The sequence below is a fragment of the Anoplolepis gracilipes genome, chromosome 13, assembly GCF_047496725.1.
Source record: "Anoplolepis gracilipes chromosome 13, ASM4749672v1, whole genome shotgun sequence".
Classification (NCBI taxonomy): Eukaryota; Metazoa; Arthropoda; class Insecta; order Hymenoptera; family Formicidae; genus Anoplolepis; species Anoplolepis gracilipes.
The window spans coordinates 892,605-906,035 of NC_132982.1; the positions used below are offsets into that span (position 1 = coordinate 892,605).

The following is a 13,431-nucleotide window of genomic DNA, read 5'->3' on the forward strand; positions in this document are numbered from 1 at the left end:
AATACTTAAGAATTTGATGATAATAGTATTAATAGTATAATAGTGATAATCTGAATTTTTCTAATAAATTTTTAAGGCTGTTTGAAACTTAGATATTGAAGTGTGTACTGCGAGGTGCGTACACATTTTTGTAATATTAGTTTTGACACAAAACAATCGCACTTCTACGTTCATCATGCCAAAAGATATTAGGTATTTATCAAAAAGACGAAGGAATCACCTTATTAATCATGATTTGCATAATAATAAAAATTCCATTTCATTGGAACCTGATTTGCCAATTTGACATCTAATTTTGTAGAAGAAACACCAAATATTAACATAAATTCAGATAAAACATTTTGTACTAATAGTATATCGTTTGAAAATATAAACCAATCAAAAGAATTATCGGAATTATCAGAATTATCGGAAGAATTAGAATCACAGTTTGAGAGCAACGAAGAATGTACGGATTCACAAAATAATCTGCCTACATTGACAGATATTTCTAGATGCAACAACGAGCAAAGTTTACGTGAAGATTTACGGAAGTTAATTATAGAACGTAATATTTGTCACAATACAGCTAATGAGTTACTTAAAATTTTAAAGAAACATGTAGAATTGCCTAGTGATGTTAGAGTTTTACTTAGTACATCACGTAACATATCCGCAAATATAAAATGTATTAGTAATGGTCGTTATGTACATTTTGGCCTTATTTTTACTTTGAAACGATCCATTGAAATTTATTCCAGTTTTATTCAAACAGATGAAATTAAAATAAATATAAATATATATATAGATGGCTTACCAATTTCGAAAAGTTCTGGTAGTCAATTTTGGCCTATCATGGCATCAATTGAAAATATTCATATTTATACATTACCATTTGTAATTGGTATATATCATGGCATGCATAAACCGAGCGATGCAAATGAGTTTCTCTCCAGTTTTGTAAACAAGCCATTTTTAGAAAAAAATATAAACAAATTTATATTTTTTTCTAAAAATGGCTTAATTGTTTGCAATAAAAAATATAAAGTAAGAATTAACGCAATACTATGTGATGCTCCGGCCAAATCATTCATTACGTTTACGAAAGGTCATACGGGATATTTCTCATGTTTTAAATGTGTACAAGAAGGCGCTCGTGTAAACAATAGAGTAATTTTTCCTGAAATTAATAGCACATTACGTACAGATGACTCGTTTAAAAATAAAACTCAAATTGAACATCACACAGGCGATTCTATATTAGAAGATCTTTCCATCGGAATGATTTCACAAATTCCGCTTGATTACATGCACCTTGTTTGCTTGGGTGTAATCAAACGGTTGTTGCAATTATGGATCAGAGGAAATAAACAAAACAGATTAAATGCAGAAAATATTAATTCAATTTCAGAATATTTAATGTATATTAAACATTGCATTCCATCAGAATTTGCCAAAAAGCCTAGAACTTTAGATGAAATTGATAAATGGAAAGCTACGGAATTATGCCAATTTTTATTGTATACTGGAATAGTAATTTTGAAGTCAGCCATACCTCCAATTTTTTATAATCATTTCCTTTCTCTTAGTATTGCGATAAGAATTAATGGCTGATCCGCAAATATGTACGACATTTCTTACTTATGCACATTCATTATTATTATGGTTTGTATCCAATTACGGGACTATTTACGGTAAAGAATATCTGTCACATAATGTGCATAATCTTATTCATATTGCTAATGATGTAAAAACCTTTGGCTATCTTGACAACTTCAGTTGTTTTAAATATGAAAATAATATGCAGAAGATTAAAAACAAAATTCATCAATGTGGAAAGCCTTTAGAAAAAGTATCAAATCGTATATTTGAAGAATTACAGCAACCAATTAAACAATATCCCATTTTACATTATCCGATTGTTGTTCATAAAAATAAAAAAATTTCATACGTTCAATATGAAAATTTCAAAATTGCAACAACTGAAAATGATAAGTGCGCTTTGCTGAATGATAATTCTGTAATTTTTATTTTGGATGTAGTTGAAGAGAAAAGTACGTTATTTTTTCGTGTAAAACGTTTCTTAAATCCAAAATCTTTATTTACTGTGCCGTGTGCTTCGGAAAAACTGGATATTTATTTAATTTTAAATACAACTATTTCAGAAATTATAACAGTTTCACTTACTGATATAAAAAAGAAATGTTTATTATTAAAATATATGAATCAGGCTGATTCTTATGTAACAATACCACTTCTTCATACTAACAATTAGCTTCACATTTTTGTAAATGTATTTTCGTATATATTATTTTGTTTTATTATAGTAAATAATTTTAAAAATTAAATAATGTAAATTATATTAATCTTTTCCTTCGTCTTAAGTAAATAAATATCTAAAGGGACTTAATTAAATAAATACCTACAATTGTAAATGTCTTGTTGCCAGTTGTAAAAGCCGTACAATCCAAACATTCAAGCTGACTTGATATTGATTGAATTACACGGCTCTTGCAACTGGCAACGAGATATTTGCAATCCTTTGTAGAATGCACATATATACTTGGAACCATTCAAATTTTATCCATATGAAATTAAACATTTGTAAGGTGAGTTGAGTATTTACAAATATATTATATAAATATTTATATTATAGTAATGTTAAATTACATTTAGGTCATATTAATACTTAATTTTTTAATCTTGCAATACTTATGTACTTAAATCTCTCATGCAATTAGCAAAATATTGTAAAACTATTTTTTATCAACTTATTGTTAATATATAAAAGATTTTTGTTTTAACAAAATTTTTTTTTCATTTTTTAATTATTATAATTTAAGAAAGAAACTTTAAAATTACATTAATTGTACAAATTTTTTTACATTAAAACAACTTTTAATTTTTTTATTTGAATTCATGTCTGTCAATATAATAGTTGATGTTATTAAATATATGTATTTTAATTTGTAAACCTATTTACATTTGTGAAGTAATTTATATTGTGATGTAATTTATTAATTACTGTTTTCTTTTAGAATTCTATGGAAATAATGGATCGTGGCGAAAATATGGAATATGCAGTTGTAAAATTTCTCGATAATGTTACATCCAGACTCGGAAAAAGGATGAGATAACGGAAGAACGGAACTTACCCTTGTCGAAACGTGTAAAAATCTTAACGCTCTCGACTCGAACGAACTGTACAAGACCTGGTCAAAGACCTCGAGGACTTCTTTTACTGGGTCAGTAGGCCCTTCGTTCGGTGGTCCCTTTTCGGTAAAGGAATTTAATCCCTGTTACGCGGGACGGGACCTTGTGCGATCTGGGAGTTAGGGAATGTATTTTTGAAAGAGTTAATAAATTATATTAATCGATTAAAATTTTAATTTTATGCATTTATTAAAATAAAATGAAAATATATATATGAGATTTAAAAATTTATTAACATTATAATTAGGTTAATCTAACTTATTAATGGGCTGAGTCTGTGTGTGTGTGTAAGTGTGTGGGAGTTCACGGGTGTTACATTAATTTGGAAAGACGTCAGTCAGATAAATTGGAAGTGGGCAAAAAGGGACTTATTACCTGACTGGTATTTATACAATCATTCTTAAATTTTTAAGGGAAAGGGCAGGGAAGGAATTATAGTTCCTGACAACTAATCATGGAAGGAGGAAATTTCTTCCAAAGAGCCTCTATTGGAACGGCGAGGGGATATCTATAACCAGGGAGGAATTATGGGATAACGGATCCCGCAGGGTTGGATGTAAGGACAAAGTACAGGGTTTCTAAATCGACGGGACCAGGCCCGATTGAGCCGTCTGGAAGATGATGTCGGATCTCTGGGAGGTTATTGAGTAAATATTGGAGAGGATCCAGAGGAGGGGGACAAGGAGCTTCTTGATGTTCGGAATTATTAGGTTGTTCCCTTTCGGTGGAACTTGCGTTTTCTTTCTCGAGGTCGACAACGACCTCGGCAACCTCACGAAGGGTCTCCCAAATTTTATCTGATTCTTCTTGAGAATCAGGTGAATTTTGGGGGGAAGATGGGGGTGAATCACCCAAAATGATGGTGGAAGCTGATAAAGGTGGACGTGGAGGGGGTTCAGAGGTAGAGGGAGTTTCCTTCGAAGGGCCCGGTAAATCGAGAGGAGATGGGGAGGGGTGTTCGTGAGAGGATGATACTATGTGATGTGAAAGGGAAGAGGGATCGATGGTGGTGCGAAGAGAAGGGTCAAGTGAGTGGAATGGTCCCAGCTCTCTTGAAGGAGAAAGGGAAGGAGGAATGTTTATTGAAATAGGAGGGGAAGTGTTAGTTTGTGAGTTTGTTTGCTTAACTATAAGTAAATTAAATAACTTTACATTTATTTTTGAAAAATCTACTATGAAATTTTTATCTGCTAAGACCCTGGCCGCAACTCTGACTGTACGATGGTTACGGCGCCGTTTGTTTACTCTGGCGATCGACTTAATTTTCTTGAGGGTGGCAGGATCCACTAAGAACCCCCACGAGGAAACGTTAATACTTTATTTTCATTTGGGGAAACGGTTCTTGGTAAGGTTAGGTTAGGTTGGTTAATTTATATGTTAAATTACAAAACTAATAAGAATAATGAGAGAAACGAGAACAAAATAGTATGGAATACTATCGATAATAAGTGCAACAGTATTAAAATAAATAAAAAATTGACACTAGTATTGAAATAATAGGTCTTAAATTGGTTGTAGTAACAGTACGACTATAGAAATTAACAAGGTTTTATTATCAGTATTAGGAGAAACGAGGAAAGAGTATAAATTTCCTTAACTATATTTAGTAACCTAAGTGTGAACCCCGGTATACATAAATACAGGTATAAAGAGAATAATAGAAGAATTATCTTTAAATGAATTTAGTACCCTGGCGTGTGAATGCCGGTACACATAAATACGGTGGAAAAGAGAGAAATAAAAAAATTACCTTTAACTGTACTCAGTAACCTGACGTGTGAATGTCGGTACACACAAATATAGTGGTAAAGAGAGAAATAAAAGATTACCTTTAACTGTACTCAGTAACCTGACGTGTGAATGTCGGTACACACAAATACAGTGGTAAAGAGAGAAATAAAAAAATTACCTTTAACCGTACTCAGTAACCTGACGTGTGAATGTCGATACACACAAATAAAAAGATTACTTTTAACTGTAAAATTTCTACTATGCCGCCGTGCCCGGACGAGTTATCGTAACATTATCAAATGTTGAACATAATGAAAAAGTAAAACATGTTACAAACGATACTCCACTGTCTTCTTGTGGTGCGTATTATATAATATTATGTTATTTTAATATATATTTTTATTATCATAATATTGTATACATTTTTATTATTATAACATTATATACATTTCCAGCAAAAAAAAAGGAAAAGTTTCTGTGCGCAATCCAAGGAAAAAGAATTTTCTGATTCCATTTTGAAGGTCTGTACATATATTGTTAAAATCGATAAAAATTAATTACAATATTATGTAACGATTAAATTAGATAGCATAATATTAGTTATGATATTATAGTTAATTATAATATGTATTTAAATATTATAGGCTATGTTCCTGTACTTGAACAGATGAATGAAATGCAAGAAGAACGAGACGTACAAGAGATGCAAGAAGCACAAGAGAATTTGAATGTAAGAAGTACGTATATATTTACACATATACGCGCACGCACATACACACACGCACGCACGCACGCACACATACAACAGCTCCTGTTTACAGAAAAGTATTTTTATTACATTTATTGCTAATTGTACCTCTAAATGTCAGCTAATAAGATGTTATCTTAAGCTACATTTAGAGATACAATTAGCAATAAATGTCAATTTAAAATACGGATTAAAATGTAAATAATATATATTTATAACTTCGGGTTCTTGTCCACAACGCGAAAACGCTTGCCGCGTGACAAAAAATGATGCGACAGCCAATCAATGCTAAAAAAACAACATATTGATTGACAATCGCATAGTTTCTTGCCGCGCAACAAGTATTTTCGCATATTGTGGACAAGAACCCTAAGTTATAAATATATATTATTTACATTTTAATCCGTATTTTAAGTTAACATTTAATGCTAATTGTATCTCTAAATGTAGCTTAAGATAACATCTTATTAGCTGACATTTAGAGGTACACTTAGCAATAAATGTAATAAAAATACTTTTCTTTAGATAGAAATATTTTATTTACACCTTATAATAAAAATAAAAATTGTAATTGTTGCAATAGTTACATATTTAATTGAGAACAAAAATTTTAATTATATGCATATTTGTTACAAATGTGAATCTTAATATAAATATCAAATTTTGTAATTTAATTTTAAGCAAAACTAATAAAAATGTTGTTTAGTTTTGCTTGAAATTAATAAAAGAGTTTGATATTTACAGTATTCGTGTTTGTAACAAGTATGCAATAATTAAAATTTTTATTGTTAGTTAAATATAACTATAGTAACAAATATGCAATATGCAATTAAATATAACTATTTAGTAACATAGATACATAACTATTTAGTAATTATTTGGTAACAAGATGCATAAAAGTTTTATAATAATTTGTTGTGCCTCCGCGAGGGGGGCATGGGATTTGTTTCGGGATCGTGTAGGGATGCCGGGGATACGGCAGACAGTGGCCCTTCTTTATTTTAATAATGTTCCCTTTATTTTATTTGCTTACTTTTTCTTTTTACTATAATAAATAACAGTTTAAATGAAATCAATAGTGTGATATTTTGTCACTGCTTCCAGCGAACGTTTTACTACTCGCGCTTGCTATCGGTTAGAGTGAGAGAGCGGTATCTCTCGTATACACTGTATAGGTAGTCTGACACGCGTCGGCTTATCTCAGGCGCGCGTATATCTCTTAGTCATTTGTGTATGACTCTGTTGAATCTGGTCAACAGCTGCTCGTAGCGATTATTACTCGTTCGGTTCTAATTAACGACTGCCTGTGACGATTATTCCTCTTTAGGATCTGATCAACGACTGCCCGTGACGATTACTACTCTTTAGAATCTGATCAACGACTGCTACAACGTCGCTTCATCGCGGCGGGTGCTATTCTTCCCTTCAAACTGCAAGGTTCTTCGGAGGGATGCCTTAGCAACATGGCCAAATATGGTTATGTTGCTGAATTCGCGTTTTAGTGCAGGCGAGGAAGTTCAAAGTCGAATTTCCTCGCTTGTACTTTTTGCAATTCGGCGACACCTTTCCGATGCGTCTCCGAGAGCGCTTTCCGGTTTCGCGTTCGCGCTCGGTCTCGGGCGCGCGTGGCTCGCTGCGTCAGCGGCTCGCGCGATTATCGCTTCTGTCGCGATGCATTCCTGCATCAATATAATTATATGTATATATATATTCATTAATTAAATATATAGCCTTTTCTGGGGCTATAACACCCCTCCCCCATTGAAAAAGAAAACGGAGGTACGACGTTTTCTGTTTTAAAGAATTTTTCTCTTTTTCTTAAGTCTTTAATTTCCCAATATATATATATATATATATATATATATATATATATATATATATATATACTATGTTTTCTTTTATATTTATTTCTTATTCTAGTTTACAATTTTGTTTGTTTTCGCGTTTACAATATTTAAATATAATCGTTTTTCTTATCTAAAATCGCGTGCTTAGGCTACATTTTAATATTGGTTTCGGGAGTCGATCGATCGGTTCGGATCGCTCCTCGTCGTATATCCTAATGGTCGCTTTCTTCTTTTATTTTTGTTTCTTATGACTATGTAAGTACAATTAATATTATTATTATTGTTATCGTGATTGTTCCGCTTGTCGCCATTGGATATACGAATTGTTTTTTCGCGGAGAAATTTTGTTCGTTACTTTTTAAATCGTTGTCTATTTCTTCTAGTTGTAATTTTAATTTTGTCAGTTCCATTTGGTGTTAACCTATGTCTTGTATCGTGTCATTATCGTGTGTTATCGTGTTGCGTTCTCGTACCAGTGTCAAGTTATATTCAGGTAGGTACGTTTCTATATCCGTTTCATAGATTGTTTGTTTCGTCTGTATAGTCATGTCTGGAGTTATTAATTTGCATTTTCCTTTTAATGTAATTTTTCCAGTGTTTTTAATCACTGTTTTGTATTCTTATCGTTGTCGTATTGTATTGTTAATTGTTGTTCTGTAGCAGTCGAGTAGAACCATGTTTGTGGCTGTTGTAATGTGATCCATGTGGTACGCATTAGTAGTGATATAATGGGGGTTCTAACTCAGGTGCTCGAGGGGGGTGCGGGGGGATGACGTCACGCAGGTCCGCGACGCGGGGTACGCGGGGAGGGGGGAGAGGTCCGCGACACAGCTGTAGGTCTGCGACGCGGTTTGTAGACGCGGGGTACGCGGGGAGGGGGAAGAGATCCGCGACACAGCTGTAGGTCCGCGACGCAGCCGGTAGACGAGGGGATTGCGGAGAGGGAAGAGAGGTCCGCGATGCAGCCGGTAGACGAGGGGATTGCGGAGAGGAGAGAAAGGTCCGCGGCGCGGCCGGTCGACGAGGGGTTTGCGGAGAGGGAAAAGAGGTCCGCTAGTAGGGAGATGGAGTGAGAGACAGCGCGATAGGCGTTCGCAACGCGGTAGACGGAGACGCGTGATATAGAATAGGATAAGGAGAGCGCTATGCGCATTGTACATAGCGTAGGACAATGAGAGCATGATGTGGTGGGAAAAGGAGAGGATTACAATAGGAAGATAGCGTGAGAGAGAAAGAATGAGGATGAGGGGAAAAAATAGCGAGAACGCGATAAGACGGAGGCTAAGGCGTACGCGAGAACGCAGATTAAATTTTTTTTTATATTATTATATTATTATTATATATTATATTATTATTATTACTTATTAAATATATTAAATATAATCTAATCAATACTAAGTGGAGGAGAAAGAAGGATGGGATAGATAATGAAGGCGCAAAACATATACACATATTTATCGTAAACAAAATATTTAATTATAAAAATGTGTATTTTTATACATATAGTGTGTGCGTGCGTGCGTGCGTGCGTGCGTGCGTGTGTGTGTGTGTTTTAAAAAATATAAAAGATATAATATAAAAAATATAAAAAAATCTAATATATAATATAAAATATAAAATATAAAAAGATATGAAATATAATATATAAAATATAAAATATAAAAAGATAAAATATAAAGAAGAAAAAACTAAAAATTAGTCCGAGAGAGGGGCGAAGGGGGAACTCGCGACGGCTGCTTCTGTAACAGAAAGAAATGAACATTTATATTAGTACCTTAAAAAATACACAAACTTTTGAACGTATTATATAGAGATACTTACAGTACGAGGGGCTCCTCTCCGAACAATCTGCGGAAACAAAATGTCCACGTACAGGTAAGGGAAGAACCCGTCTAAGAGGCGAGCACGGGGGCCATCGCCCCACAAATCCTCATATTCCGCATATTCGCGGTTGAAGGTCCGCCACCGACGCACCTCTTTCATGTGCGCGATGTTGATATAACCCGGGATGAAGTTGTGGTAACATAGATATTCCTGTAAAAGAAAAAACATATAAATATATTATAAATAAAAAAGCATATAAAATAATAATAAACATTACTTATATCACCAAGTGGGATGTGATAGCACTGATATTGGTAACACTGTAAAAGATAAAAGTGTATAAATATAAATATATTATAAATAAAAAAGCGTATAAAAATAATAAAAACTACTTACATTCTCGAACAGTACATCCAACAACGCTCGGAATAGATTGCGAGCAAAATTTTTAACCCAGCGAAGTGCACGGCGATGGCTTCACCTGCCAACTCCTTCGGAAAGCCGAAGGCGACGGTAGGTACCCCGTCTCGAACATCGCGTCAAGAAATGCCATAACTTGCGACATTTTTTAAATCTTTATAAAATAAACTGCACTTCACAAATCAACTCACAGGATCACAGTCAGATACTTTATGCTAGCTCCAGCGAGAGCTAGGTAACGTCTCGGTGAAAAAATGAGTAGGGGATCTGCATGACATAAGAGTTAGCAACAAATGCTTACTCTTCACAGCTGACAAAAAAAAATTAAAAGCTGACGCGGACTGTCGCTCCACACAGCATTCATACAGATAATTATAATTATAATTAAATAGCGACACAATCAAATAAGCATCAGACATCTATTGAAACATTGATTAACATGGATCTAAACATTGATCAACATCGATCTAAACATGTTTAAACCTTATTATACATCAAATAAATATCTTAATATCATGACTTGAAATATAATACCAGATGCAGCTGCACCATGAAATGTAATATTCACCACACAGATGTATACGTGGCTAAGAGATATAATACTTGCTACAGATTGATCCAACCACTATCAAACATCAAACAAATATTTATCGAACCACTATCGAACCACTATCGTACATCAAACGAACATCTATCGAACATCAAACGAACATCTATCGAACCACTATCGAACCACTATCATACATCAAACGAACATCTATCGAACCGTGATGACCATCTATCGTACATCAAACGAACGTCAATCAACATCAAACGAACGTCGATCAACATCAAGCGAACCATGAACGACATGAATTTTAATATTTTTTCGCGTTTAAAGAGTCAAATATTCCACGCCCATTGTCCTCTAAAATGCAGACTAATAGAAAAATGCATCACGTACTGTAACATAATACATGCTACAAGGAGAGGATAAAAAAGATAATAACACACATGTATTGTAACAATAGTTTATTATAAATATGGATTGATCGAACCTTTATGATGATGATTTGACCACCAATTGAATAATTTAAATACATTTTGTAAAGCACAATTTTGTACATGTCTATCGCAACGCAGAGTAGCATCTAATTTATCTAAAGCAGGAACGTCATCATAGTCGTTATCCAATGTCTCGATAATAAGATCGATTCTCTCATCGTCTTCCAGTAAATTTGCCAACCATTCTCGTTTTTCATGTCCTTTGACATACACTCGAGAAGATGCATCTTTCAACGTCACGGCGTCAGTGATTAAACGTTTGGCTCTGTAGTACGGAATGTTTCCATCTTCCCATTGCAGATTGTGATGTTTTCCAATCAACCATGCAACTTGAGATCTCTCAGATCTCGTGAGCAAACGGAATGGTGTGAGACTCGTAAAAATATAATGAGAGAGTACAGAGCCCTTTGTCAGAATCGCAATTTCTTTCACGATAAACTTTCCTCCAACGATAAATCCTTGGAGATCCACAAACGTTGGCACAACCATAATGAAATGATATTGGTGAGAACTATGACGGACAACTAATGTCGATCATCGAGTATCGCCAGTTTTATAATGTTATAATGTTATAACATTTGAGGGGATTATTCCTGATTCATGTAATTTTGCGGACATTTGTCAACGGGTTATATTCGACAATGCGATCGTGCAAGATGAGGTAATATGCGGTAGTATTTGCGGGTACATTTAGCTTACATTTAAATTCTATTCTTAAGTCCACGGTAGCATTTTTGACAGACTCGTTTTGTCGCGAGCAGTCAATGACTGTGAGAGGACCGCACTCTAGAAATTTTGCCATGGTAAATAATACATTATCATTATTGCATCCGTAATAAGATTTACGAAAACGGGCATACATGTCGAATAGGATAGCGTATCTCTTTTTATCAAAATCCAAATTTAAATCATCATACGGATAAAAATCAGAGTTCAGATAGAGTTTAACGTTTATCAATTTGCAGTCGTCAAATTTGGTAATATCTTTCGACGCGACATTTTTTCTATCAGTCTGTAGTGCAAAGATTACGTATCGCGGTTTCTTCAGCTGAGAGGCAGTTTTCACAGTCCACGAATGCTTAGTCGTACTGTGTAGCAAAGGAAATTTGTATAGATCCCACGAGCGGAAACTCATGTTCAAGTATCTACCGCTCTCCAACGCTCGTAGCAAGGACAGTTTACTAATTTCGTTCAATATTACGTGAGGCATACGCCATTGTATTTTGTGTAATTTAATCTCAGCTTCAGCAGTCTGAGCTCCAAATAGACAATTGTTGTCGTTGCGTGAACGTATTAAAATTAATTCATGACGAGCGTTAATCACAACGCGCTTATAATCCTCGCAAAATCCAAGCAACATGTTGAGCGGCACGCAAAAACTGAAGTAACCTTCAGCACCATTATTTTCAACTATATTCCACGCAGCATTGTGCAAGATTTTACTTCTCTCGTGTGTAAGGGAAATGTAGTTTTTAATCGTGCAAGTTATTCCAACGTTTCTGTTGCGATCAATTTCCACACCGTTGAGTTCATATCGAAGTTCATCAAACATGAATGCAACGCAATTATTTCCCAATATCATTAGTTCATCCCTTTTTCTTATCGTCAATTTTCCTTCGACGTAAAGGAAGCTTTCGCATGGTAACGTGTACAAATCCTGATGCTGTATAGATATCCGTATCTCATCGCTATATCCAAGTGTTGTATTTGCGTATGGATTACACGTATGAGTTTAAATCTTTACTATACGGTCGTCAAAGGTCGGTTCGCTTCCAATGTTCAAAATGTCAATCATTCTTTCAATTATTTCGTACGACAAATCCCAAAGACTTTAAAAATTCACGATTCAACACGCTGAGCTTCTTTTTAGGGTAACCAGACACCTGATTATTGTCACCAGACACCGCTCGTCTCCTCGCAAAAGTATTGTCCCTCGTAAAGATATTGTCTCTCGCGTGCTCCGTTTCATTCAACACGAGCATACTATTTTTGACGTCGTCGTACGTGCAATCGTACGGTAATTTCCTCTCCTCGAAAATCGAGCAATCGACTCTCCTGATCCACAACACGTATCGTTAAATCAGTAATGCTTCGCACGACGATCGGTATATAAATGATTTGCGCGGGCGTTTCCGATATCTTATATCCCGGTGGTACGCTCGGAGAAAATTCATGTATCGTGTGTACGCGCTTACTATTGCTATATGCACCAGTGGTCACACTGCATTCTATACGAATAATGTTTACGTTAATAATATTTATCGGCACATCTGGTTCGTACCATTTCCGCGGCTGCAATACAAATTTATTATTCGAGGAATTCACGTTCGGTATCGTATGATAAGTTTCAAAATCCGTTAAACCAAGTTCATAATCATCATCGTTCAAATCTATGGCTGGAAAGTAGATTACGGCAAGAACGCTACTCTTACCAGTCAACGTAAGTTCAGTGACATGTCGAATACTGAGTCACGACAGTAGAGTGTTAGGCTTTAAATTTAATCGTTTGAAGAAATTGTAAACACAATTGTCCGCAAATATTCTGATTATAATTTTGATAAGACGCATGATTGTATTCAATTTTTGTTACATTCTGTCCAAAATATTGCACCAATTCCTCGGGCG

The 13,431-nt window shown here is 34.5% G+C and overlaps 2 protein-coding genes across 2 annotated transcripts in view; both read left to right on the top strand.

The window, feature by feature from the left end:
* Window positions 1-13,431, top strand: part of LOC140672728 (uncharacterized) — a 193,289-nt gene that overhangs the window by 118,362 nt on the left and 61,496 nt on the right. The window lies entirely within an intron of this gene.
* Window positions 176-2,254, top strand: LOC140672507 (uncharacterized). The gene is given in 3 exon segments (XM_072904713.1): window positions 176-272; window positions 311-1,584; window positions 1,586-2,254. Coding segments are annotated over 3 exon segments (2,040 nt in total).